Source organism: Epinephelus moara, chromosome 6 (genome assembly GCF_006386435.1).
Source record: "Epinephelus moara isolate mb chromosome 6, YSFRI_EMoa_1.0, whole genome shotgun sequence".
NCBI classification, from domain to species: domain Eukaryota; kingdom Metazoa; phylum Chordata; class Actinopteri; order Perciformes; family Serranidae; genus Epinephelus; species Epinephelus moara.
In genome coordinates, this window is record NC_065511.1 from 34992493 (window position 1) to 35019642 (window position 27150).

At 40.1% G+C, this 27150-nt stretch overlaps 1 protein-coding gene across 3 annotated transcripts; it reads left to right on the top strand.

Moving 5' to 3' along the window:
• The first annotated feature begins 281 nt into the window (after positions 1-281).
• Positions 282-27150, top strand: fli1rs (Fli-1 proto-oncogene, ETS transcription factor-related sequence). Of its 3 annotated transcripts, none has more exons than XM_050047012.1 (10): positions 282-445; positions 10220-10416; positions 13294-13460; positions 19875-20078; positions 20774-20851; positions 23657-23725; positions 23891-23953; positions 25276-25323; positions 25572-25658; positions 26093-27150. In XM_050047012.1, the coding sequence occupies exons 1-10, from the start codon at positions 428-430 to the stop codon at positions 26614-26616; spliced, it is 1455 nt and encodes a 484-aa protein (XP_049902969.1). In that variant the 5' UTR covers positions 282-427; the 3' UTR covers positions 26617-27150. The 3 variants fall into 3 exon arrangements, with proteins under 3 accessions (XP_049902969.1, XP_049902971.1, XP_049902970.1); XM_050047013.1 differs by lacking the exon at positions 282-445 and adding an exon at positions 600-987; XM_050047014.1 differs by lacking the exon at positions 25572-25658 and having other exon boundaries at positions 283-445.

Below are 27150 nucleotides of genomic sequence, written 5' to 3' on the forward strand. Positions count from 1 at the left end.
ATTGACTAAAGCTCGTTAATAAAACAAAACTATTTTTTATTGAGAAAAACGTATTCATTTAAAGCATTAACCCCATGAATATCTTTTTACAGTGCATGACTCCAACCTTCACCAGCTACTGAGCTTTTTGTTTTTCCTTGTGAGCACTTAAATGTCGGTTTCATGAGAAGCAGCTTCAGTACTTTCAGTGTTAAAGAGTGACTTCACTTCCCAATTTAGAGAGCGCGAGAGAGAGAGCGAGAGAGCGAGAGAGAGAGGGGGAAAAAAACGTCATCCGGTTATGGTCTGTGAGCAAAAAATTGTAACTGCAATGGTTTGCGCCATAGAGCCAATGCACCCCTGCATGCATTGAAGTGAGGTTAGAAGGCTAAATAAGCTGCAACATTGACAAAAACGACTAAATGACAAAAACTGCGAGGCTTCTGCAATGGACTGTACGATAAAGGTAGGTGTTTGATGGTTTTTAACACTGCTGCTGCTGCTGGTGAAAATGACAGGCGGCCACCCACACCAGCTCTGAGTCTGCTGAGTGAGAGAGTCGAGGCGGTGATGCGAGCTCCCCACTCTTTCCTTCTTGTACAAAATTTCCTCTTCCTTCCCGTTCGTGGTTGTATGTCGGCTCTATAATAACACAACTAACCACTACATCTTTACACTCAGATAAAAACACTAATTGGTGGCCGGTTATGCGCGTAAAAGAGGATTCCCAAACGCGTTTCGTTTATTTTTTTCTTCTAATTTCTGTGTTTAATTGGAGCCCAGCCCGCACTATCCACGGAACCGCGACACAACAGCAAAAAATAACGAATGAAATCACTGAACATTTAGCGGGGTTGAGAAACTTAAACGAGGAATAAATTAATGAAGGGATGCTGGATTTTATTGGTGCGCACCAGGCAGGTGCCCCTGAAGGCGCCATGGATCAACTTGGATACAGTGAGAACCCATTTTTAACGAGCAGGAGGATCCATTTCCATCAGATGACTGGTATTTCACATTTCATACCATTACAGCTGTTTATCTTCTCCGGACGACCACAATGTACTAATTGCTTTGATTAAATTTCTTCGGGAAAAAATGCAGAAATAAATAAAGGCCTTCATGTCACGACTTCAAATCGAAAAGAACTTTTTTTAATGACTGAAAACTGATTATTGCGCAACGAAAAAAGGTAAACATTTCTATCTGATTATAAGCCACAAATATACTAACTCATTTTATCGTTTGAACGAATGTGCGTCTAATGTGCAACACTCGCCTGCAGGCTTTTATTTTTTATTTCTGCATTGAATTATTCTTGCAATCTTCTGAATAATCTCTCCTAACTTCGACGCAATATTAATAACGCAATTCTTAATTTGTTATAAACCATTTATTATAACGAATGACTTGATATTTCAACCAAAATAAAGGCCTTCTTTGGTTAACTGTGAAACTAGAAAAAAAATGCATTTTAAAATGGCCTCAGTAGATTGAGGAACTAATTATTGTGCTCATGCCTCCCCTGTTTCGATTCTAAAAAAATATTTTTGGAGTGTAAAGTCAATCAAGTTACATTATTTGCCTTGTAAGATAAAGAGGAGGGAATGATTAAAGGGCCAGTGCAGAAAAATGAGGACCCCCCCTGACACGAAGGCTTACATTTACTTAGTTCTATTTTTATTTTATATTTTAGTTGTTTGGTGTTTAAATGCAGGCTCACATGGGGAATTCTTCGTTAATGAAACGTGATTCTTTAGATAATGACTCTCTCGCAGTGTGTCGCAGCAGATTGTGTGTTTTAGGTTATTTTAAGTATAATTTATAGCTGCAAACGGGAGCACTTGTCAGGTGTCGTTATCTGAACTCAGCAGGCTTCCTGTCTCAAACCTCAGACTTTCCGCACACATTTCCGCTCCGTGGACTAGAAAAAATATCGAAAAGGCAACAAAGCCTCACCAGAAAGAAACGACGTGGACAAACTGAGGCGTTGCATTGTTTAACTCTACGTTGTCCGCTCACAGGCTGGGAGGTGAAGGAGGACCGGGCCTGGATCTGTATCTGCGGCCTGCACAGGCCTGCGTGCTGCCAGGCTCCGAGCTGTGAAAACCGCACTGTTGTTTGTGTGGCAGAAAGTGCAGCTGCTCGGGCCTTTGCAAAATCAGCTTGCTTGCCTTAACTTTTACTTCTGCTTTCTGCCACTTGCCTCAGACATGGCGAGCACACAGGGCTGTGCCTTTGCACAACTTCATCTCTGTTGAATGTGCTCTCTGGGGAGGGAGACGCAGGGGACACATTCAGCTCATTATCTATAATATGTGCATTTGTCTACCACGATAAAACCATTTAAGTCGCACCAGACTTTAATTCTGACAAAATTAAATACATTTACAGCATAAATTCATGCAGTTAAGGCACAAATTGGTGCATAAAAAATTACCAGAATGCAGGAAATTAAGTGTTTGGTGCTCAAGTTGTTTTTGGAAATTGGTTTGGTTCATGTGTTGAAACAAAACCTATGCCTTTGATCCTCCTATTGATTAGGAGTTGGCACCAGTTGTACAGATACCCTAACCCTTCTAGATACTTTGATTCTTGGAGTATCTGGAAGCCATTTGTGGCAGACCCACATGTAAACAGGAGCTCAGTAACACCTTAAAACTTTTGATTTCTACAAACACACAGTGAAGAAAGCTAAGAAAGAAGAGACCCACAAACTATTAAGTTATTATGAATCATGTGTGAATGGCACTGCTGTTAGTAGTCTGTTAAGTTCAGTTTTAGTCTTTAAAGTTTAAAATCGATCTGTGTTGATTTCACATAAGATCTCCATCAGTCCAGAGCAAAACATGAGGATTATTTATCAGGCTGCAGTGCAGTTCACCTGTAAATCAGCTACTTAACACTTCACAAATAAGAAATTCATTAACAGACTTTAAATATGAATCATGTAACTGGTGCATGCATGGAAAAAGTTAACCACATCCTTGGTTGCAGTTTGAGGCAGTGATTCCCAACCTTTTAGGCTTTTGGCTCCTTTAAACAAAGCTCTTATGGCCCCTTGTCACAGGTATGTGTTTACTGTTGTGAACAGTTCAACCAAAGTTTCCCTTTGTTTTATTTGAATATTCAGTAATTCACAAGAATAAATGGGGGAAAAAAGAGCACATTTCAGAAATATGTTTTTCCTGCTCTCCTACTTCGCAAATCATTTTGCAGTCCCTCCAATTTATCCTGCCACCAGTTGGGAACCACTGGTTTTTTGTTTTACCAGGAGAGCTGAAATCTATGAGTCAACTGAAAGGAAATAAGTCTGCAACTATTTTGCTAATCAATTTTTAAGCCCCTCAAATTTGCTTTTCCATAGTAGAAAAAAGAATTTCTTTGTGTTGTTTTTTAAATGTTGGTTAGACAAATTTAAACATTTTATTACGTCGCCTTGGCCCCTTGGATTTTTCACAGTTCTCTGATGTTCTGCAGACTGAGTAATTAATTAGGGAAATAACCAGCAGATTAATCAATACTAAAAAAATAAAAAAATAATCAGATCGTTGCAGCCCTAGTTAGCAGATATGGTTTTGAATATAGGCTCCAACCAGGCAAAAATAGGTCAGTCATGCTGCTGTGCCAGAAAACATTAAGTATAGCTAACTGAAAGAAACTTAACTTGTTTTTTAACTTTGTTTTTTTTTGTTTTTTCGTAAAACGGAACCCCAAAAGTCCTGAGAGGTGATTTTTTTCTATCTTGTGCTAAAAGACAATTATTTGGTGTGTGCAAGATGAAAAAAATACTCACTTTTTCTGAACAAATTTTATTAGCTAATTCAAAGTCCCTGTCATTAAACATTAAGAGCCTTTGGGCTTCAAAACTAAACCGACACCCTCCATATCTGATTCATAACATGACTACTGACTTAAAATATCTCATTCAGGCTGTGTTGTAATATCCCTTTTGATGTTTGATAAAAAAAATACTTTAAAAGTGTAGGAACATACAGTTGGAGGTGGAGCTGTTAAGGTTAGATAATCAAAGTCAAACATGGTGTTGTTGTCATTGTTGTTGTTATCCACCACTTGTCCTGCAGTTTAACTGTTAATCTAAAATGTTACTACATAAAGATATACGAATCATGAACGTCTATGTCGTAAACATCAAGCTCTTGGTTTGGGCAAGACTGCATGATGCAACCACAAAGCTGCTGACTTTAAGCCAAGTGTTTCCGTGCAGGACTTCATGTTTGTGCTCTCGCAGCGAGTGAAAAGTGTTCACTATCAAACTGAACCTAACCGGTGTAAATTTTAGGACATCGAGGCACAAGCACAGCATCGGCCTCGAGAAGGTCATGTTTTCAAAAGCTGTTTTGTGTTACTGAGCAACAAGCTGAAGCACATTGAACAGGAAGTCAGTTGTGGCATTAGCGGTCAGGCCACATTTTGGTATATTTGTATCAGTGTGCAGAGGAGAGAGAGAGAGAGAGAGAGAGAGAGAGAGAGAGAGAGAGAGAGAGAGAGAGAGAGAGAGAGAGAGAGAGAGAGAGAGAGAGAGAGAGGGAGAGAGCGCAAGGGGAAGATAAAGAAAGAGCGGGAGTGAGTTTGTGGTTGTGAAAGCATGAGCTTGTCACTGAATGTACAAAAACTGCATGTGATGAGCGGCTGTGAGTCACAGTAGTATCAACAGTTTGAGTGTTGAGCACCAAAAAACTTTTTAAAAAAAATCGTCTTTAACCACGACGTAAAAGTTTTCACCATCGTGTCCTCTCAAGAGAATTAGCCTGCTTTAGCCAACCGTTTCACTTCTGCACAGAGAGGAGGGCCTCTGAAGGCACTGAGAGCGTGAGAGGAAGAGTGGGGGGAAAAGGACAACACGACAGAAGTCAAACAAAGCAATCAAGTTGAAGAAGAAGTAAACACGGAGTGCGGTCGAAAGAAAGCTGAGCAGGGCAATAAGAAGTCCTGCGAAACACAAACACTTCTGTCACATGCAAGAATTCATGAAGTTAGCGTTGCAACGTAGATATTGATCATCGAAAAATGTGACACCTACTTCATTTAGAGTTTTCTTTATGTAGAACATAACCTCTTATGTTTCTATTCATGTACGGTGTTTAACATTTAAAGGGGAACTTCACTGATTTTATACAACACACAAATGTTTTTACAGGTCTTGAGCATGCTACTGCGGTACAGTATGAGATATTCACGGTACGATAACTGTCTCAGAAAATATCACAGTGTCATAGTATCACGCCACTACAGAATTATTATTATTATAACCTAAAAAAGAGCCTTAAAGGAATGAAAACAGAGGGGTATTTCTGGTTGACCAAATTTTTTATCACTTTAATTGAAACTTGAAAACATTTTTCAAATGAAAGTTTGTTAAAAGTGTCAGTTTTTAAAATAACTCAAATAAAGCTGAGATTCTCCGTCCAGTTGCATTTTTTTCCAGTATCATAGATATGCAAATGTACACCGTAAGATAACCGTCAATTTGAATATCACGGTATACCTAAAAACCTGTATACTGCTGCAACCCTACTACTATGTTAAAACAGTTATTGCAAGCGTTCAGTGGCACAAGATGGAACTGCGTCCAGTCTGATCATTTGCCTCAAGTGATGTCACTTGAGTTAGCCTCAGCTGGAACATAAAATTAAAGTTTGAACATAAAATAAAATCTCAAAGTGTGGAGTTCGAAAAGAAGTGAGTCTACCAGACCTCTGAAACCTGCTCCCTATCTTAGCTTGGGGCAACATTGGCTGCAACTAGCATAACACACCCCAATGTATCGTCATACAACAGTTTACAGGATATCTAACGAATAAGCGCCCTATGAATGGCGTTGTCACATTATTTGCTTACTGTAAAGTTACATACTTGAAGTTATGTTGGTTAGGTTTAGGAAAATAAAAATGGTGACTATGTACCTCACTTTACTTTCACTCGGGATGTGAACACCCATCTCTGGGTGAAAAGTCCTAAGTTTGTTTGAACCATCCTCCACAGGCCCTGATCACAAAGTGCAAAATGTGATGCGCATCGCACTGGCTTTTTTTTTTTTTTTAAAGGAATGTCACTAGTAAAAGAACACTCGCTGCGCCTTTTTATTGTTGCAAGGCAGCCACCTCATCACCTCCATACCCTAACCTTTCTCGGTTTTTAAAATCGTACTTATTTGACAGTAATTAGTATCTAGTTCCTAAAATTTTTGGCAGAGGGTACTTGCTGTAGCTCTGGTTGAGGGTGAGAGGCTGTCAGCAAATAGTTTGTTGGGCACAGGGAAACGAAGATCTGTGTGGGTACATGAGACCCTAAAAAAGAGCGTGGATCATGGGGAGTACCACCAGTTGGTCCAGGAGCTTCTCCTCGATGATGGCTGTTTCCAGGCATATTTTAGGATGACTCGGGGACAGTTTGACAACCTGCTGTCTATCGTCTGGCCTAGCACAACCAAAATTAATACTAAACACCGGGCATCCATTCATCCTGCCAAGCGACCCGAGCACCACCAGTTTTACTTTCATTGTTTACTAACTGTAAACTTGTTGTTGTGACCACCACAGAAGGCCCGCCTCTCAAATCATCCAATTGGACATAGGGGAAAAGCGGAGATGATGTGGGGTTCTTTTCCGATCTGAGTTGAAGTTTTTCAACTGGAGGAGTTCAGAGCGCTCTGGCCAAAATATCAGACGCCTAGAGCACAAAAACTTTAGGCCCTAGCAACACAAAAACGATTACAAAAAGGCACCTCCAGCTGCTAAAACACTTTATGTGTGATTGAGGCCTTACGCAGCCTTTTGCTAATTGGTCATGTGATCACAGCCTTCCCAAGCACAATATCAACAGTTAACAATTAATTGGTTAACGGCTGAGAATATTTTTGACTGGTTAGGCATGTCGGCCTTTGGGTTAATTCTTCTACTCTTGAGTTTACTGCACTGTGCACCACCTGGGTCAGGTGGGAGACAGACAGCCGGCTAGCCACATTAACATGTGAAAACATAGAGTCCACTTCCCACCCTCTGTTCTCTACTGGTTAGGTAGCCTTGGCTGCTCAGCACTGAGCACCAGCCAGATTGGGTGGTACCTCTGGCAGCGCTGCTCATTTGGTGATTACCGCTGGTAATGCCGTCTTGACCCAGCAGCATTGCAGTGGAATCATTGTGTTCACCCTCCGGTCTCCCCCGAAATCACCCCGGTGAGTAAGGAGCTCAATTTTGAGCCACAAACCCCCGTTAGCATTGTCAACTATCACTGTTAGCTCTGTTAGCATTGTTAGCAGTGTCAGCATGGCTAGTGGTGCTAACAAAGTAAAGGGGTTTTGTGGCTCAAAATGATGCCGCTTACTCACCGGGGCGATGTGCAGAGAGACTGCAGAGTGGGCTCCATGTTTCCACACCCTGCCACAAATAAGCATCCTCGCTTGCTAACTTAGCCAAGGCTAACGTCAGCTAACCAGTGGAGACTGGAGGGTCGGCACTATGTTGTGATATGTTAACACAGCTAGCCGACTGTCTGTCAACAAAGCTGACAGAAAATAAAATAGAAAGACGTTTACATCACAAAACATTGGAACATGGATAGCCTTTTGAAATGTGGTGCTAAAGCTCACACTGAATCACAGGAGTGCCTGACCAAAATTAAAAGCTTCTTGTATTTCATGTCAGTTTGCGTTTTTGTTTTTTTCAATTTTAGTTTTTTAATTAACTGGTCAGTTATTAGTCAATAGGTGAACAGTTCATGAGAGCAGCCTGCACTGCCAAATATCTGACCTAACTGTTGGTAATCAAGTGGCATTCTGGGTAATTTAGCCGCCGAGAGAGAGAGAGAGAGAGAGAGAGAGAGAGAGAGAGAGAGAGAGAGAGAGAGAGAGAGAGAGAAAAACAGAACAAAAAAAGACAATATTGCTTTCTTTTTTAATGGTACATCATGACTTTAACAATGTTATAGGCGTACAATGCTAAATCTAATTTCATTTAAAACATAACATGTTATATGTTTTTATCGTCTGGGTCTTTAAGTCGTGAGCAACTAATATCAGGTAATATTTGTTTGATGTGAAACACACAATGTGTTGTTTTTTTTTGTTTACTAAAACCTTTTGTTTGCTTAAAAAGGGAATATCCGTTACACAGCAGCAAAAGCTCCAGTTGCTAAAATCCCACACACACCGACTTCTGTATGAGTTTGTCTGCAGCCTTGAGGAAATGCCAAACTGTGTGCCATGAATTAAGAAGTGGTTTACAATGCTCAGGCAACAATTGAGCTAAAAAAAAACACAGAGGCAAAAAAAGAAAAAACAAAAAGAACAACACAATGTGAAGGCGGCACTTCAATCAAGGCGATACTCTTCTTGCTGTCCAATGAACCCGACCCCCTCCCCTCCCCAGACCACAGGCCTTTAGGGTTGTTTTCCAGCTTTAAAATGACCCACATTTTTACACTGTGCCCCCCTCCTCCACCATTTCCTCTCCCTTGGCCTGTGCCAAAAGGTTCCTCTGCACATGGCGGCCAGGTTTCCTGTAGGCCACTGAAAAAGCACGGCACTGACGTACAAGGCCCAAAGACAATGCTCTACTCCTCTAAACAAACACGCACTTGCACCCACTTAGAGTGCCGTGGCCACATCACACATGCACACACTTAATGTGAGCAGCAGGCAGAACAACAGGTCCGGTGTTTTGCCCTCCAGAGTGCGGGGGATGAAAGTGCCATCTTGGGGTGGTTTTGAGGCCTCACTGTAGGTGCTGAACACAGGAAGACGGATTTATAATCTCGATTAGACTCCACCTTGAGCTAACACCCCTCCCCCCCCGCCTTCAACCCCAATCCTAACGACAAAATAAAACTGTGGTTAAGGTTACTGATGTTCAAGATTAGACAGCCTCCTGACTGCCTAAACAGTTACTTGTGATTTCACACGTAAATATTTTTCTGAGTGGTTTGATAACCTGCTGTCTCTCTGGTTGTTAAGATAAAACATACCTTTAAAGTTGTAATCAATCACAAGGTAACTGCACTGAATCTTAAGCTTTTTTTTGTTGTTGTTGCAGCGTTATTTTGGAGGTTAAAAACAAAAGCATACAGTCAGAAGACTGCTAGTATGAATCTAGACAGAGTTTTTATGTTGCTCTACATATTCATAATATTTCCTGAATGGGAAAGTATACAGCAGAAGGAAGTGATTCATTTCTCAAGTTGTTTAATACATAGGTAATTTCTCTAAGCATTAAAGGAGCAGTATGTTAAATTTAGGGGGATTTAGTGGCATCTTGAGGTGAGGACTGCACATTGCAACCAGCTGAAATTTCTCCTGGTTAGGATTCCTTCAGTGTTCATTGTTCAAGAGGTTTTTATTGGGAGCTGAATTATCCACAGAGGTCTAAAAACACTGACTAAAGCAGTATCAAGTTACAAATCGGTGCTTCTCCAACGCTGTTGGCCTAGTACCTCCTAATCTGTGGTCACCTTTTTAATCTGATAATTTAAGATCTACATGTTCAGGAGGTTTTTACGAGGTGCCAAATTATCCGCAGAGGTCTCTTCCTCTCCAAAACAAACAACCCAGGTGACTAAAAACACTGAATAGATTTCACATTAAAAATATCAGTGTTTTGCGGGTGCCGTTCATCGCAGAGGGGCTGCTAAATATGTTGGCTGAAGCAAAAACACAGAAGATGCTATCTAGTGTTTGGTTTGTCACTTCTGGGACTAGCACTTGACCTTTACAGTCAGTCTTTATTACGTTTCAAACCCATTATCTATTGTTGGTGAGTCATTTTGTAACATTGGTTTTGCTGTTATAGTCAGTATTTTAAACAGATATGATTTCCTGTAATTTCTGTTGGTCTATCCTTTAAAAAAAATATGGTTATTGAATTTGTTGAATCACAAACAACTTCCACAAGAAAAGCAACAAACTTTAGTCTTTCAGTAGAAATTATGGGTGCTGTTTTCCTGTTAAAGTGAAGTTTAAAACAGGGACTTTGTTTATATTCACACACAAAACACAACAAGTTTTACTTTGAAACCTTGGATAACAGTAAAATCTTTCAATCTTCAGATATGTTGTGCTGTTACTATCACTCCGACAGCTCTTATAGCTAACGAGGTTTTACTTCTGTTCACCGAGGCATCTTGAGTGGAATAAACAGAGACTGCTGGAAAAAAAGACAGTTTCCACAGGTTGTGACCCGACACATTAATGTCAGACACTGACCACTGTGGCTCTGTTTGACAGGAAGCGCTGTCCGTGGTGAGTGAGGATCAGCCCATATTCGAGCCGCCCTACAGCGGAGTGCACATGAAGGCTGAGATGACATCGCCCGGCGGGTTCAGCCAGGCCTCCAAGCAGAGTCCCGAGCCCACCGAGCCAGAATGGGTGGGGTCGGCGGCGCAAAACCCTGGGAAAAGGGGCGAACACGTCAATGGAACCAGGTGAGTCAGGACAGGCCGAGGCCACAGGGGAGAAAGGGTTCCCGGATTATCTGACTGTAGCTTTGTCATCATCCATGTCAACAGTCTGGGTTTTCCAGACTCTAAAAATGTTTGTTTATTGTTCTCTTACCAAATGCAACCCTGCGTACCTTGTTGTTTTCCACCACTGATGAGTGGAAATGTTTGAATTCCAAATACGGTCTTCTTGGTGTTTCAGCTTTAACTAAAGGATTACATAGCATCAGTGGTGGAATGAACGTTTACTAATTTTTAGCTACTTGTAATTGTGTACATTTTCTGCTAATTTATATTTGTACTCCACTAACTTTATGTGACAGCTATAATTACTAGCTACATTTCAGAGTAAGATTATAAAAAAAAAGATAATTTTATAAAATATCACAGATTATTAAAGACTATTAAAGATTGTGACCCAAAAAAATCAGCACCTACTTGGGGGCCCCTCATCTCTATAAACAGATATCTGCATATGTATAAAGCATCTGCAGGCAACAGGACCAGATTTTGGAATGAGAAGCGTGTTGTTTCCGTTTGTAGTCCGTTTTCCCAGTCGTGTTAACCAATCAGGTTTGAGCGTTTTATAAATGTGTCTGCATTCCAACATGCAGATATCTGTTTGTAGACATTAGCTGAAATTACCCTACATGGAAGAGAAAGTCTTGGGCCGGACATCTGCTGGCTACACCAGAATTCTGAAATGTTGGCGGTTGTTCCCAGAGGTTAAATCATTGTCAGACCGCAAACAACAACCGAAACAGCAAATAAGTTTGAGGGAAACATTATGCAGAGAGAATTACTAAGCCTAGTGAGGAAATGTTGCTAATGAACATATCACACAAGTTGCAAAAATGTTCTAAAGCCAAATCCTGTTCCTTGTTCCTAAAACCTAACCACCAATCTGCGGTGTTGTACTGACGTAGTGCATTTATTTTGAAAGAGACTGAATGTAAATGTTAAATTTCCTGTGAAAACAGAAGTGTATTTTGAAAGAAGACAACGCATGTAACAGGCAAAACTTGACACGCCGTCCCAGAACGTCAACAACCAACACACCCAGGGTACCTTGCACGTCGTATGTGGACGATGTCGAAAGTCCATGATCAAACATCAATATGTGACGAGGTCGGAGTGCGAATGTGTTCCTTAACCTTAAATTAAGTGTTTTGGTTGCCTAAACCTGAGACAGGAGTCTGGACACAGACCATACGTTCTGGTGTCAAGGTCCTGCTCTTGGTACGCCAGCCATCCCCCCCAGCCATCTTCTTCTATAGTCTATGCAGTACGTGAATGTAGTGTTTCTTTACCTGAAATAAACTTTGTCTCAGAACATAATCTAGGCAGCGACTACGTTGCCACAAAAACGTAATAAAGAAAGTAGTTTAGCAACAGGCAAAGGTAGATTCTAGGAGACAGGGTTGGGGGCTTTCTGCAGCTATTTGGGATCAGTAGGACCTAATAAGTATTAAAAACTGAACAATCTCAACGGTGATAAAGTCCCAATGTCCTCAAACCACTACTTCCTAATTACTGTTGCTAAAATTGGTAAAATTTGTTGCCACATCAAACTAACCACATTATTCATTATAAAAAAAACAAGTTTCAACCATTACATTTGATCAGGTTTGGACCTTGTCAATTTTTGTGTCGGGATCGGCTGCAGACTGACTTGGCAGAGATGGCTGCCATCTTGTTTTTACATGGATTAGTGTGTTGTGCTCTTACAACCACTAGATGGCACAAAAAAGTGTCCACAAACGAGGACAACAGGTTCGAGTTGAGCAGAATGAAGTATAAGGTCAAGTAAACCCAAAATGTAATGTCCTCAGGAGGGTAAAATGCCACATGCCTATTAATACAATCTAATAATTTCATATTATATCAGTCACAGGGTCCATGTGTCTACAGAAGGAGTACTAACACTTTTAATACCTTTGGCTGATAATACCTCTGTACTTTTACTGAAGCAGGATTTTGAGCACAGGACTCAATAGAGTGTTTCTACATTGTCGTGTTGGTACTTTTGCTTGAGTAAACTTCAACTGCTGCTACATGAAAAGGTTTTTCCAGTCCTTCCCCTGTAACTAACTATTATTTTCATTGTCGATTCATTATTTTCCGGCTTAACGGATTCATCTTTTTTTCAGTAAAATGATAGGAAATATTAAAACATGCCCTGTATAATTCCCCCAAGCCAAGGTGACATCTTCAAATAGTTTGTTTTATCTGTCCAAAAATCCAAAGCAACTCAGTTTATTATCTTGCATGACAAAGAAAATGAGCAAATCCTCACTTTAAAGAAGCATGAAACCAACAAATGTTTGGCTTTCTTTATTCAAAAAATGACGAAGGCAATACTCAATTATCAAAACAGCTGCCATTTAATTTCTGTCAATTGTCTAACTGATTAAACGACTAATTGTTACAGCTCTACCTACAGATGGAATCAACCAGATACACCTGGTAGTTAGCAGGTGTAAATATTTACTAACAGCTAATCTCTATATAAAGACCAGATTGGGACGTGCAACCATTTTAATTTAGAGATACTTAGATCTACATCTTGAAAGCCTTCTCTTTATGACCTTCTCACTGGAATGGTGTTGGTGTGAAACAGACTCGGACTGAACTTATCTTCTCTCAGCTATTAGCAAACACTGCAAGAGGAAATAAACTTGCACCAATTGAAACTGTGAATTCTACAACCAGATCAGCAGCCACACTAAACCTCTCATAATTTGAAACGATAGCAGTTCTTAGAGCTGCATAAATAGCAGCGTACTGACACTGAATAACATTTACAACATTTATAAGATATTTGAATGATCTTACTACACTTTTCTCATCTGTCTGTTTTAGCCGTGAGTCCCCTGTGGACTGCAGCGTCACCAAACGCTCCAGACATGTGAGCAATGACAGCGCCCCGATGCCATACCAGGCCTCGTACCCGGAGCCTCGCGTCAGCCCCCAGACGGCCACCCCACCCAGCAGCACCACAGAGGAGAAGAGGGTCATCGTGCCAGCAGGTGAGCTGAGTCACTCGACCTCAGTCACCCTCCAGTCTCACACAAGACTGACGCCATCACAGGACAGTTTCCCAAGAGCTGGCACACACTGAGCTTGTGTAACATTAATAACTGAATCAGAGAGCAGCACCGCATGTTTTTCCTCCAAACTACCACCACCAATTAATGCTCTCCAGAGTCACAGCTGAACAATAGCAGGTTTCGGGTTGATCATGACATCAGAGTTTAAAATGAATTCTATTTAAGAAGTGTGAAGTCTGAAGCATAAATGTACCACTCAGGAATAGAGGTGTGATGAGTAGGTGCTATCTTTTATCATGTTCACTGTCGCTACAAAGAGTTTTTTTTTTCATGTTTTAAAAAAAGCATTTTCTTGAGCCCACATGGACATTAAGATATTAACTTTCTTAAAGTATAAAACTGGCAAGAACTGACTCCATTCTTCTTATCAACAAGTCCCACAAATCTTCCTGTCTCCTAGAAATTAAGTTCATATACAACTAATTTAAAACAGCAAATATGTAATAGCGAGCAAATCACATTTTCTCAGTGGAAGGTTACTTTTGAAATGTTACAGGTTACTAGTTACTCAGTTGAAAATGTATTAAGTAATGTAACTTATGATATTTGGTTACTTTTCTTACAAATGTTTTAAATTAAAGCTGAACATTTTCCGGAAACAGGCTATCCTAAAAGAAGGCATTACTGCTCGGTGAAATGATGGAAAGCAGCAGAAATAATATCACATATAAACTTTATACCAGAAAGAATATATCCAGATGATTACAGCCCCTTGTAATCATTGGTAACTGTATTTTAATTACATATATTTTTTTTCTCAGTAGCTGTAACTGATTGCACTGACATTTATTGTGTAATTTAATTACATTAGTTACTCGCTCATCGCTCGTGGAACTAGTACTCGCTCCTGTGTAGTTACAGGTTACTAGTTTCTCCCCAATACTGCGTTTTCTATTGACATAATGAGGAAATGTTACGTTAATTTTATTTTAGGTATACATTAACCAATAACTGCTGTCAATATCACAACACATGTAGATATCAGGGCAATGACAGACAGCTAAATAAACAGAACAGAGCATAATAACAAAAACAAAATCTGCCTGACTTTCTCTTGTTAACATCATACCTCATATAACAAAACCCTACTGTTATGACAAAGACAGTAACAGACATATACACCTGCACCTTTTGATCATTCCTCAACCCATCTTCTCTCTCTAAATTCCACTATGCATGTATAATGTTTCTCAAACGTGCACTGTAGAGTAAAAATGAAGACAAAATACAAATTCATATCATTTTTCTAGCTAAGCTGCGCACCTCCTTTCTCGCCTCAAGCATGATGTAACCTGCCTCCTTCATCGCAGCAGAGAGCTCCACAGATAAAATCTCTATTAACACGTATTTTCTTTGCTGAGTAAAAACACTGTGTGGTGGCTGCAACCTAACCGCCAATATCTTTTTAGCAGCAGTGCATGCTGATAAACCACAGCTGCCTTTAAATGTGATTAAAGTTCTGCCCATATTAACGTCAAATGTTGATAATGAATGCATCAACAAAATATTCACTGACAACGTATTTCAGTTTTCTGCCAAAATAGACGATCTTGCGATACAGTATCCACTCGTAGTGGGGTGGAGTAGTTTTTTCAAACGTCATTTCTAGGACCAAAACCAAAACAAGCACCCCACCTACAAGTATTGACTGTATCCAAAGTCTGATATATTTTATTTCTCTGTATCATAGAGCTCCATTGTTGTCCAAAAACACATCTGGAAGCCACACTATTTTATTTCATTACAATGAACCTGGGCACTCTAGTTTATTTTGACTCACTGTATTAATCTGCAGCTGAACTTGTTCCTCCCAAAATGCACCATTTACTCTCATCTGAATCAAACTGCTTGGAGTTATGAAGTATTTTTAAAACTATTGATGTGTGTCCCATTTTTAAAGATACACACTTTCAGTAGGAACATTTGAGCTTCGGGCTGAGTGCCACAGGAAGTCAGAAAGTATTAAGAGACGGACTAAGTCATTCTCCTGAGGCTGGTTGACAATATGAAAAGTGTAGAACAACGCCAGCCTCATTCTTCAAAACAGAGACGACATATCCTCCAGTTGAATGTGACAACAAAACAGGAAGGATGTGTCATTGCTTTACAGACATTCAAGGTAACATTTGTCCAAAAACACTCATAATAACACCACCGCTCTTGACTCAAGTCAAAATCCTAACTTTAAAATACACTGTGTTTTCACAGGGATATATGTAGAGATGAGTGGCCTCATATTTGGTCTGAACCAACTTTTGCCACAGCTGAACTGTGAGCTCAGTAGATTTCCCTTTTTCTTTGCAGAGGAAAATTACTTTCATGCATCTTGGAGCAAAGACAGTGATGTGTCATTACTATCCGAGTAGTCATAGTCAAGGTTTAGACTGCACTTGGTCCATTTCATTCTCGCTATGAGTCACTGCTACAACCATGTAAAAACTAACCTGATGACATGTGATATGTTCACTCTCTTGCACACTTCCCATACTGTTATCATCCACTGAGACTCATAATATAAGCAGTTCAGAGCAGCATGTTTCAGTGAGTCAGTCTCTATGAAGGTGTCTCACTTCAGACGTGCTCAAAAACAGTTGCAGTAGACACATTAAAACTTAGCTCAGGTCTAACGAGATTCTATAATGAGTCACCAGCGCCGGGTTATTCTGCTTCATAATACACGGATGTTGCATCACAGTGGCATGTGTTAACCAAGGACTATCAGGACACGAGGGTGTGGTGGTTTCTCTTCATGTCTAAAGCTCCTGCCTAATATTACGGGCAATTTACAGTCATTGTTTGCTACTGGAAATGAGCTTGCCTTCCTGAATCAGACTAGTGATTGTTGTACCAAGACACTGACATCGATTTCAACCTAAAATTTAGTTATTACAGAGGACATGAAACAACGGAACAGACACCAGCACAGCATCGTACAAATGTCTCATTAGGGTCAAACACAACAATACAAAAAACTATATTACCTATTAATGTAAATGTATAAAAGAGTTTGTTGTTTTACCAAGAAAATGAAACAGAGCCTAAGGTTTAGTAGTGAAGCAACATCTGATATTATAAAAAAAGAGTGATCTAAAAAGCATGTGTAGAAGTGTAAAACTATTTAGTATCAACCCCGTCTCTGAGAATGTATGACTGGACAGGATCTTTAAACTTCAACCATAAATATATTAAATTGCGCTTTAGTGCCTATGTGCAGATATTGTATTGAAAGAGCAGAGGTTATTATACAAACATAATTTCGAAAGACAGGGCTGAGCATGCAGAAAGGCTATCTAATGCAATAGCAGTTTTAATATGTTACATTTATAATTTTAAAGACAAGGTATAGGATAAACAAAACGTCACTACAAAAATCTTTTACTGCATTACGAAAAATGTTTCATTAATGAAAAGAATAATGAAAAAGAGCATTAACTGCTCTCTCAAACCAGGGTATATGCACATTTAAAAAAAAAACCCCACATTTAAGGCTTGGTTAAAATTGGCATAACAATTATGCATTTTGCAACAAAAGCAACACATTTGGCACAGATTTAGGTTTATATGTTATTAAAGGTGTACAAAATTAACCTTTAATAACATAGGAAGGCCATGGTTCAGCTAAGGGATCAGCTTAAACACCTTGGCAATCATCATGACTCATAAAATCAGTTTGACACATCATTCAGGCATATTTAGCACCTGTTTGGCAGCCATTTTGAAAAATAGGGTCAAATCTACAGCACCATGATATCTATATCTTTTTAAAACATATAAACCTACATCTGTGTCAAATGTGTCGCTCTAACCACAACTGTCATACTTAGCTGCCCCAGTATTGGGGCTCGGTGACGTTCTTTAAATCATTTACTATGTTAATATGTTTATTATTTATCCAATGCATCTCCAAAATCATGCATTAAACTACAATCAAAGTGTTTAATGCAGTAAACTGTGTTCCACTGTTATGTTTTAACATAAAAAAACCCTTTTCACATCCAAAACAAAACCTTAACTATTTTTTTTTGTTTTTTATAAATGTAGTTTGCTTTAATCCCTAATTTGGAGAACAGAAATGTGTACAACGATAAAGCAATATGCAATACAATGTTATTGCCCATACCTGTTGCACATAAACATTAACAGGGTTTCTCAAAACCGCCACAAATATCACACTAAAGGTCCCTGGGGCTGTCTTCAGCTCAGCAGTATCGGTAATTATTTGTTTACTTCCTGTTACCTTGAGGGAAATCATGAGAGCAGGTGGCAGGTTGTGACGAACCAGGCCAAACATACAGATGCAGACAATAAATTAAGAAAATCGCAGTTTATTTTAATACGCAACTTTAAGTTGTGTCTGTCACTGTGATTTCAGCCTCCTCTCAAAATTGAACACTTTTCATAATCAGAAATAAGAATTTAAGGTTTCAATCAAGGCAGTTTCACAATTAATCGACTTTTTTAAAACTACAAAATATGCACGACACACACAAAAAAAGTTTGAATAAACCAGGCATTGGTTTTCAGAGTGAGTAAACCCACCCAACCTCCCACTTCACAGTCAGTGTCACAACTGGTACTCATATCTGAGTTGTTTCCGGTGTTATTCAGCACTTTCATGTCCCACAAACAAATCATGTTTGCCCAAGGGCTCTACTTCTGTATCATGATCTTTACTCCATCCTCTCGTCTTCTTTATGAGCATTTTTATTAAGAGAACCAAAAGAGAAGCATCTCTCAACATGTAAAAGACCAGATAATACATGTTTCACCCAAAAAAAGCAGCATGGAAGCACTCAGATTCAGTATTAAGAATTTCAGCAAGCCACAACTGGTATATAAAGGTCAATCCAGACATGTTTTAAGACTAATATTAAAAGTTTAATTGTAACAAATTCAAGTTTACAACTACATTTTCTCACTCTCCCTTGTTGATAAATCCAGAATCTGTGAATATGCAAATGTTTTCCACTTTGATGTCATGAAGATGTCACGTAGATGAAGCTGGAAGATTACACACTGGACCACCACCACCAAAAAAAACAAAAAAAAAAAACAGTCACAAGATGTCACAAAATGATCTTGTACCTGCACGACTTCAACTGAGCTCAGATAAACTCACGTCCTTCAGCAGATGAATGCTTTAGAGTCAAACTCTGCACAAATCATTGTGCACAGTGATACAATACGCAAGCATTTTTGTAGCAGTTTTGAGCGGGACTTTAAGTAAATGCAGGGACATTGTAGTTGGGGGGAAAAGTGGGACTAATTTCCCAGGGTCCCAACTGGAGGGGAAAGCCTGGAATAAAAAAAAATTTTGTTTGCAATTTTTTTATTTCTTATTAATTAGTGTCATAAATAAATCTATTGCAAGACTAGACTTTGTATTTAAAAAGCAGTGGAGGCTTGGGCTGGGTATTGCCACTGATTTCCTGAATCGATTCAATGGGGATATTTCAGTTACAGTACCAATTTTTGCTAGAATGTGGAAGAGATTCTCAGAGAACTAATACTGTACATTTTACAAAAAGAAAAATGAAGCTAACAGTTACAGATAAAAGAACCAGTAACGTTGGAGTTGCTCAAGACTAGGTTGTAAATACTTTAGCGCCACGGCACGTTTACTACCGTCAAGATTAACAGGGTTGAAGCTCCACACATCCATGGGAAAAGGCGTGTATCAAAAGATCGATCTCAGATTTTATGAATCCATATGGGGTCTTTCAAATGGAGATCGATTTGAATTGAATGGATCGATTATTTTTACTCAGCCCTATGAGGCTCTCTGAGGCCCCTCTTGACCCTTAAATTTGTCTCTAAACACAGCTACTGAAGAGTAGAGTGACTGACTGCTTATGCTGCAGGAGCACCAACACACACTGTCATGTCTTCTCTTAAGAAGGACAACTGGGGTTCCAATAAGAAAAGAAAGGAAGAGCAAACTGACATTGTAAAAGAAACTCAGAAGGTGCATGACAGATACATGGATCAGGAGAGGAAGGGCGGGGGTCCCATAGAGACTGCTTATTCACAGGGCCCAGAATTTGGTGCTACGCCCCTGAATATATGCACTGGAAATCCATTATGCAAGTTATAGTAATTTCGGATCATGTCTGCACGACTCCTAACTCTGCAACTTCTACAACCTCCTCTTCATGACTTTGTGAAGGCCAGAACTGCATCTATTTAATTCAAAAGTCCAGATATAATGTGTACATTTTAGCCAGCTTAAGGATCTTAAAAAAAACACAAACAGTCCTCCAAAAAAGTGAGACTGCACGTTACAAGTCCGTATACCCAGTACTGTTCTGATCATTTTTGTGCTTCTGATGGCAGATCCAGAGGTTTGGTCACAGGACCACGTGCGGCAGTGGCTGGACTGGGCCATCAAAGAGTACGTCCTGGAGGAGGTGGACGTCATTCTCTTCCAAGCGCTGGACGGCAAGGCCCTGTGCAAGATGACCAAAGACGACATGATGCGTCTCACGTCGGCCTACAACGCAGACATCCTGCTCTCACACCTCAATTACCTCCGGCAGAGTAAGGCTGGCCTCGTGTCTGACAACAGCTGATAACAGTGGTCGGTTCTTCTCCCCCGACACTGATTTGAACAATGTAAAATGGCCTTCATTCTTCTGTGGCCACAAATATTTTTGTGGCCACAGAATAAAAGAAACCTTTACATTCTCTATAAACATGTTGCAACACACTACAGGGGCACTTGTACTGTACAAGATCATGATGCCATTTGAGGCTGAAGTTTGTCACATTGTTGACTTCTGAATTTTTTCTGTCTTCAGTAAGTGTTGTGACCACTGTTCCTCTTTGCTAGCACAGGTTTCCTGTATTTGGCTTATAATATGTTGTCATGATTTCTGATACTTGCCACATTACATCATTTTGAAGGATTATTGCTTCTGCAAATCCGTGTTACAAATGCAGCTAAAAAAGACAGTAACCGTGTTCTAACCCAGTTTTCGAGGTAACATTACAACATAAAAGAGGTGGACAAAATGACAGTAACATCTTATCATGTAAAATAATCCAGTACTACAGAACACCACAAACTGAGTCCTCAAAAATACAAATAAACTCCTCTCTTGTCTTGCAATGCCTTTGATATCTATCCTTTATTTCAAAAGACCACTCATGTCAAATTCCACCCCAGTATGATATTTGTTGTATCCATTTTAACAGAATATAATCTTGACTTTTTTTTGTTATTTCTGCTTCAGGTAGCCCTACGTTCTCGTATTCCACAACTCCCACCAACACCACACCACCACAACAGCCCAGACTACAGGTGAAAGCAGGTGAGCTCATCTACTTGCCATCGAAAGCTTTGAAAACCTCTCTCAGTCAGCGTCTTGATGGGGTCCTTGTTTTGTCCTTAAAATCTGACCCAAGTTTTGATGAGGCAGATTAGCTGCGTTTTTGGGTGTTAACCTCTTTATTATTAATAACTAAGGGTGCTTTCACACCTGCCCTGTTTGGTTCGGTTCAAACGAACCCAAGTTCATTTGCCCCCTAAGTGCGGTTCATTTGGGCAGGTGTGAACACAGCGATCGCACTCAGGTGAGCACTAAAACAGAAACCGAGACCTTCTTGAAGAGGTGGTCTCAGTCCGGATACAAAAGAATTCTGGTGCAGTTCGTTTGTGGTGAGAACGTGTTCTGACCTGGATGTGAAGCAACTGCAGTCACATGACACATTGTTTGGGTTAAACATGAGCATGTTACAGTCCTGGAGGATTATTAATGTGCACCTCCTCCTGTACTGCCTTAATATGCACATTCAGCACATCCAATGCATCAAAACATTGTTTTCTAGTTGGAGCCGCGCCTCGTTTTCAAACTGTATGGTTTGACTAAAATGAACAATGACAGCAATATAGTCCACGATGAGCAGCGCTAAAATCAACCTGCGTAGTTGTCCCTCCATTGTGACATTAGAAAGTGTCACATTTATCTTGCAAGTGTACTCTTCTTCAACGTTTGCTTTACTTCCTGGATTTTTCCCACATGGAAATTCTGACCAATCAAGAGCAGCTTTCTCACACAAGGCATTTGATCTGGTCCACTTGTAAATGCTGCCGTGAGAACATGAACCAACTCTAGGCAATTATACAACTTTACTACAAAATTAGTTCCTGATTCAGACCAAAGCAAGACAACTCTAGGTCTGACAACACCCTAAGGAACTGTGAGCAAACACTTGCATATCAAAATATTCAGCAGTTACAGAGCAACATTATCATTCATATGGAGTCGTGTATCTGGCCACCTGCTGAGTGTAGCCAAATATTCACTTAGCTCTACCAAATCCTTTGAGAAATATCTGGCTGTTATCTCGCTTACTATGTCTATCTGATGTTTGGTGTTGGACGGGTTGTGCACAATAGGATTTTAGTGCCTTTTCAGTGAAAACTGCTGAACAATGACCTAAAACTCACTATAAAGCTCCATGAAGCCAGACGGAGCTGCAGATCAATCATCTGATAACTTAGGTTACTAGTTACTTTACAAATTAAGGATTCTATACACAAACCATATCAACATTTACAACTGCAGTTGAAACAATTAGTCAAATGATTTTTATGCAAAAACATTTCATGGTTCCAACTTTGTATATAAAGACATACTCCTTTTTTATTTTTAATTATTTTGATTTATTAAAGTGTCTTAAAAATTTCCACGAGTGCTTTTACATTTAATGCTGAATACATTTTCATGATTGTAATGTTACTTAAATAACACTTTCAATGCAGGCCCTTCACTATTTTTACAGAGTGACAGCATCACAAATGTTTTGCCAATGCTGGTTTTTAGTTTTGCATGTAACGCCAGTACTGACACTCTGGAAAATCATGTTTACTTAAGTTTATTCAGCAGTAAGTTGATTTGACTACTGCAGAAGTTCTTCTTCTTAAGGCCTCTTTTTGGACATCCGGGTAAGAGCAGATTTGGACGGTTAAAATCATTTGGTGCATCTGGAGTTATGTACAGGACAATTAAAAGAAAATATAAAAGACATTTGAGAGAATCTTGCTGCATGAGGCGCATTATATGAGACATGACACTGCACAACACATGATATACCAGTAAATGGTAAAGAAGCAGGGGTGAGAATCATCAGAGAATCCACAATATGATATTTTCAGGATACTTAAATCATAATTCAGTATCATTGTAATAAAATAAATTGTGATTTATTACCTTTTTTAAACAGTAAATTATGTCCTCAAAGGAAAACTTTGTCAACATCTGTTTTATTTAGTAAGATAAAGTTTTCAGTCTGTTCATCTCACTTCAGCCATTTTTTTGCAGTAAAATGAATCTAGTGGACTGAAAAAGCAACAATCATATTATTCTAGTAGGCTGCCCAAAGTTTAATTTGTCATATTAATAATTTATACAATAGAAAAGAGATTTTTGGCGCTGTGTGACGACATTCCCACACACTGCTGTATGTCATTTTTCAATCCATTATGAGTTAACAGGCTTTACTCAGTATGATTTAAATACACGATGAAAATGTATTTTTCTGAAACAAACACTTTTCTTTCAGTATTTCATGTTTCATTACCATTTTTCCATCAGTCATACTGTCTAGATCTGTACGAATGTTTCTGGGTGTGATTCAAAGCTCAGAATTCAGGGTCTCATTCTTAAACACATCACAAAAAGCCGCAAACTACTTGAATGATTTAGGGATTTAAAAATAATGTGTTGAGTTTCAGAACCGTGTTACATAGTTTCAAGAGTCAAAACGGTGCCTTGGCACAACACTGGCCTCAGTTGACAAAACTTTGACGAGTCCAAAACTCAACAGCCAGTTTCAGACAGGAAACAGCTGCACCGGCGCAGGAAATGGGGGTATGGGTCCTGCTCCTGGGACACAATTCACAATCTTGTGGCAACAGGGGTGGCCTGAACAAAAGAACGCTTGCCCAAGAAACTGGGGGTCATCTTCAGACCTCCAAACTCTTATCGTCTTGGTCTCCATTTACTGATTTCCTTCCTAGTATAGCTGAACTGTCCCACTGTCCACTTCAAAGCCTTTTTATGCCACGTGTCGGCCAATGTCTAGTCTCATCCTTGTTGTTTTTGTGTCTGCAGAGAGCGGTTTTGATGAGATCAGCTGCAGGAACAGCTGGCCGACAAACACCATGAGCACAGTGCCGAAAGGTAAGACGACAAAAAACGAGAATGACATGAAACTAATAATCAGAATTAGTTTTTAATGCATGAACAACTGCTGGTTTTACATAGAAATTGACTTTGTAAATCCAAAATTAGGCCACAGCTGAGGATCAAACAATTCTGTGAAGTTATTTTATTTTCAATTTGTAGGTCCCTCCATGGAGCACCAACACAGCTCAAGAGTGACAGAGCCTGCTCCAAGAATTGTGCAAGGTAAGAAGGTCACTTGTGCCAAATATTTTAATATATTCATAACACAAGGACCTTTAAAGCAGGTCAGTTACTACAGACTAACACAGTGCTGGAAATGATTGCTTAAACCTCAGAAGCTTCATTTAAATCCCAGTCAATATTTGCTAATCAGCACTTAGCACAAAGCACAGCTGGGCAGACGGGAATGTTATTAGTTTTGGGGGTATTTAGCCATAAACCAAAGTACTGGACATTTCCTTTTTCCACAACGATCAAAAAGTTTTTGAGGTTCAGAGGTGAAAAGTCAACTTTACTTTAGTCACTTAACAAAATGGAGGTGTGGGCTGTGATTTAAATATATTTCACTCCACCTAATGAGTGCCTGCTTCAAGGAAATATTGATGTCAGTCTGAGTTACTTTTCCTTTGATAGCCTGACACCCATTAACCAGTAACTACTTCATTTTTAAGATGAACAAAAACACGCTAAATAACGTGAAATACAAGAAGCCTTTCCATTTAGTCCATTTAGCTCCATTGACAAAGTGTGAATTGGGATGCTGGAGCAGCTGGTTAGCCACGTTAACATTCCAAAACATAGTGCCCACTGCCCACCCTCTGGGTTTCACTGGTTAGCTCGCCTTTGGCCACTCTGCACTATGCACCGTCTGGGCTGGGTGGGAGCTAGCTAATGGCGCCACTCATTCAGCAATTCCTGCTGGTAACGCTGTACCGTCACTGGGGCGATGTCACCAGCTGCTGGTGCCCTACCTCTAGTCTCCCAGTTTCATTTTGAGTCACAAAACCCCCTAAGTATTTTTAATTATGTTGGCACCACTAGCCGTGCTGACATCGCTTACAGTGCTAACTGAGCTAACACTGATAGTTAACATTGCTAAAGGGGGGTTTTGGCTCAAAATTGAGCTGCTTACTGACCGGGCGAACACAGGGGGAGACCAGACGGTGGGCAGAATGTTTGCACACCAACGCTGTTGGGTTGTGAAGGCATTCCTAGCGGTAATTGCTCAATGAGGGGTGCCCCTTGCTAGCTGCCACCAGACCTGAGTGGTACGCAGTGCAGTAAACTAAAGCGCAGCAACAGTAACCTATAGACCGACATGCATAACCAGTCAAAAATATGAAAAATACATTTAATTGGTTGATTGTTGAGAATTTATTTTTTGACATTCCAAACTGGAACAACACGTACATTAGATTATAATGCATGTGATGTCAAACAGCATGGAGAGTTTTATCTAGTCTTCAAGTCCCTTCAGATGAAAAGATTTACTGAGTAACGTCTGCAATAAAATGTAAAAATAATATGCCTTTTCTTCTTTACAGACCCGTATCAGACATTAGGGCCCATTAGCAGTCGGCTAGCCAACCCAGGTAAGACTCTAAACCACCACAAGATAATCCAACAAGGATGTCACAAATGAGGCCTTTACACTGTCTGCTTTGGCAACATGTGAAAAAGAAAAGCAAGCAAGGGCTGGCACACACGCACTTACTTTCCAAAATGGAGTAAACGTCAAGCAACACCTGTTGTGTCAGCAGAATTGCATCACGCTTACGCTGAGACGAAATCTGGCTTCCCTCTCACCAAAGTGACTGTTTGCCCTGCTGTTTCCTCACAGAAGGCCAAGCCCTCAGCTCATCCAAGAACCGAACAGGCAAACAAAGTCCGTACAAGCTCCCTGACCCCAGCGCTCACAGGCCTGTGGGTAGGTGTCTGCCCTGATGTCTGTCACTTCCTCCAAGCCACACAGTGAAAAGGTCACATTTGGTGAAAAAAAAAAAAAAGCTGACTAAGATTTAGATATGTGTCGCAATACTGTTAGGACAGAAACCCGTCTACAACAAAACTCCTTAGTATTCTATTACAAGAAAAACTGGGGAGCTGTCCAAGGTCCTGGAATAACTGCATTCATCAAGTGGAGTTAAAATCATTGTTTTTGTTCCTTCATTCATTAGTCTTATAATAATTTTAAAGGCTACCAGCTGCTCATGGCTTGATATCTACACAGATCATTACTTCCTCCAAAATGTTTTAAATTACAAATAAAAAATTAAAGACATGAACTTTTCACACAGTTACTGGTATTTGTGTGCATCAGTACCCGATTCATCAACTCTCCCTCTTCATTTATCCTCCCAGGCTCGGGGCAGATTCAGCTGTGGCAGTTCCTGCTGGAGCTGCTGTCCGACAGCAACAACGCCGGCATCATCACCTGGGAGGGCACCAACGGCGAGTTCAAGATGACCGACCCGGATGAAGTGGCCAAGCGCTGGGGCGAGCGCAAGAGCAAGCCCAACATGAACTATGACAAGCTGAGCCGTGCCCTGCGCTACTACTATGACAAAAACATCATGACTAAGGTGCACGGCAAGCGTTACGCCTACAAGTTTGACTTCCAAGGCATCTCGCAGGCACACCAGAATCACGCAGCAGAAGGGGGGATTGTTAAGTATCCAACTGAGATGTCTTACGTGCAGCCCTACCACAGCCACCAGCCCAAAATGAACTTCATGGGTGGCCATCCTGCACCTATGCCCGTCTCCCCCGGCAACTTTTTCAGCCCTCCGTCTACGTACTGGAACTCACCCAACAGCCCCATCTATCCTGGGTCAGCCATGACCAGACATCCCGCCACCCACTCCCACCTGAGCTCGTACTACTGAGGACGATGCATTTCACACCTGAACGGGACAAAACAAGAGACGAACGCAAACATTCACTCGATCCAGGATGCACCTGAGCTGAACCCGTCTGAAATGAAGGTGATATGACGCTACGGTCTGTTTTTATAAAAAGGCATTATGATGTTGTCTCTGTCACATTCCTTCTCAAAAAGGACAAAACGTGAGGGTAAATTAACTGCGAGGAATGGAACAGTTTGGTTTTCTTCCCGAGATTTTTATGAATACACTGATAACACACTGTATTAGCGGTTATTCAGATGTTATGAAACCAAGTTTATTTTGTAAGTACTTTCATTTGTTCCTGTTGTAAAGACCAAAGTCATAGCCTGTACTGTGCGAGTGGCACAACAGTTTTGAAACCTTGTTCTTTCCCACTTCATAGGTCGAAACAACAGTTATCACATTCAATTACCTGACATTTGTAAAAGAAAAATTGTACAGAATAATGGTTATGTAGCAATGTAACATTTAGTCATGATGTAAAGCTAATAAATGATGCTTGTATCTGAAAAA

Excerpts from the sequence above, each read along its gene's own strand:
- fli1rs (XM_050047012.1), top strand. Across the intron at positions 20,852-23,656 it reads CAGACTACAGGTGAAAGCAG|AGAGCGGTTTTGATGAGATC; the intron begins GTGAGCTCATCT and ends TTGTGTCTGCAG. Across the intron at positions 25,324-25,571 it reads CAGTCGGCTAGCCAACCCAG|AAGGCCAAGCCCTCAGCTCA; the intron begins GTAAGACTCTAA and ends GTTTCCTCACAG.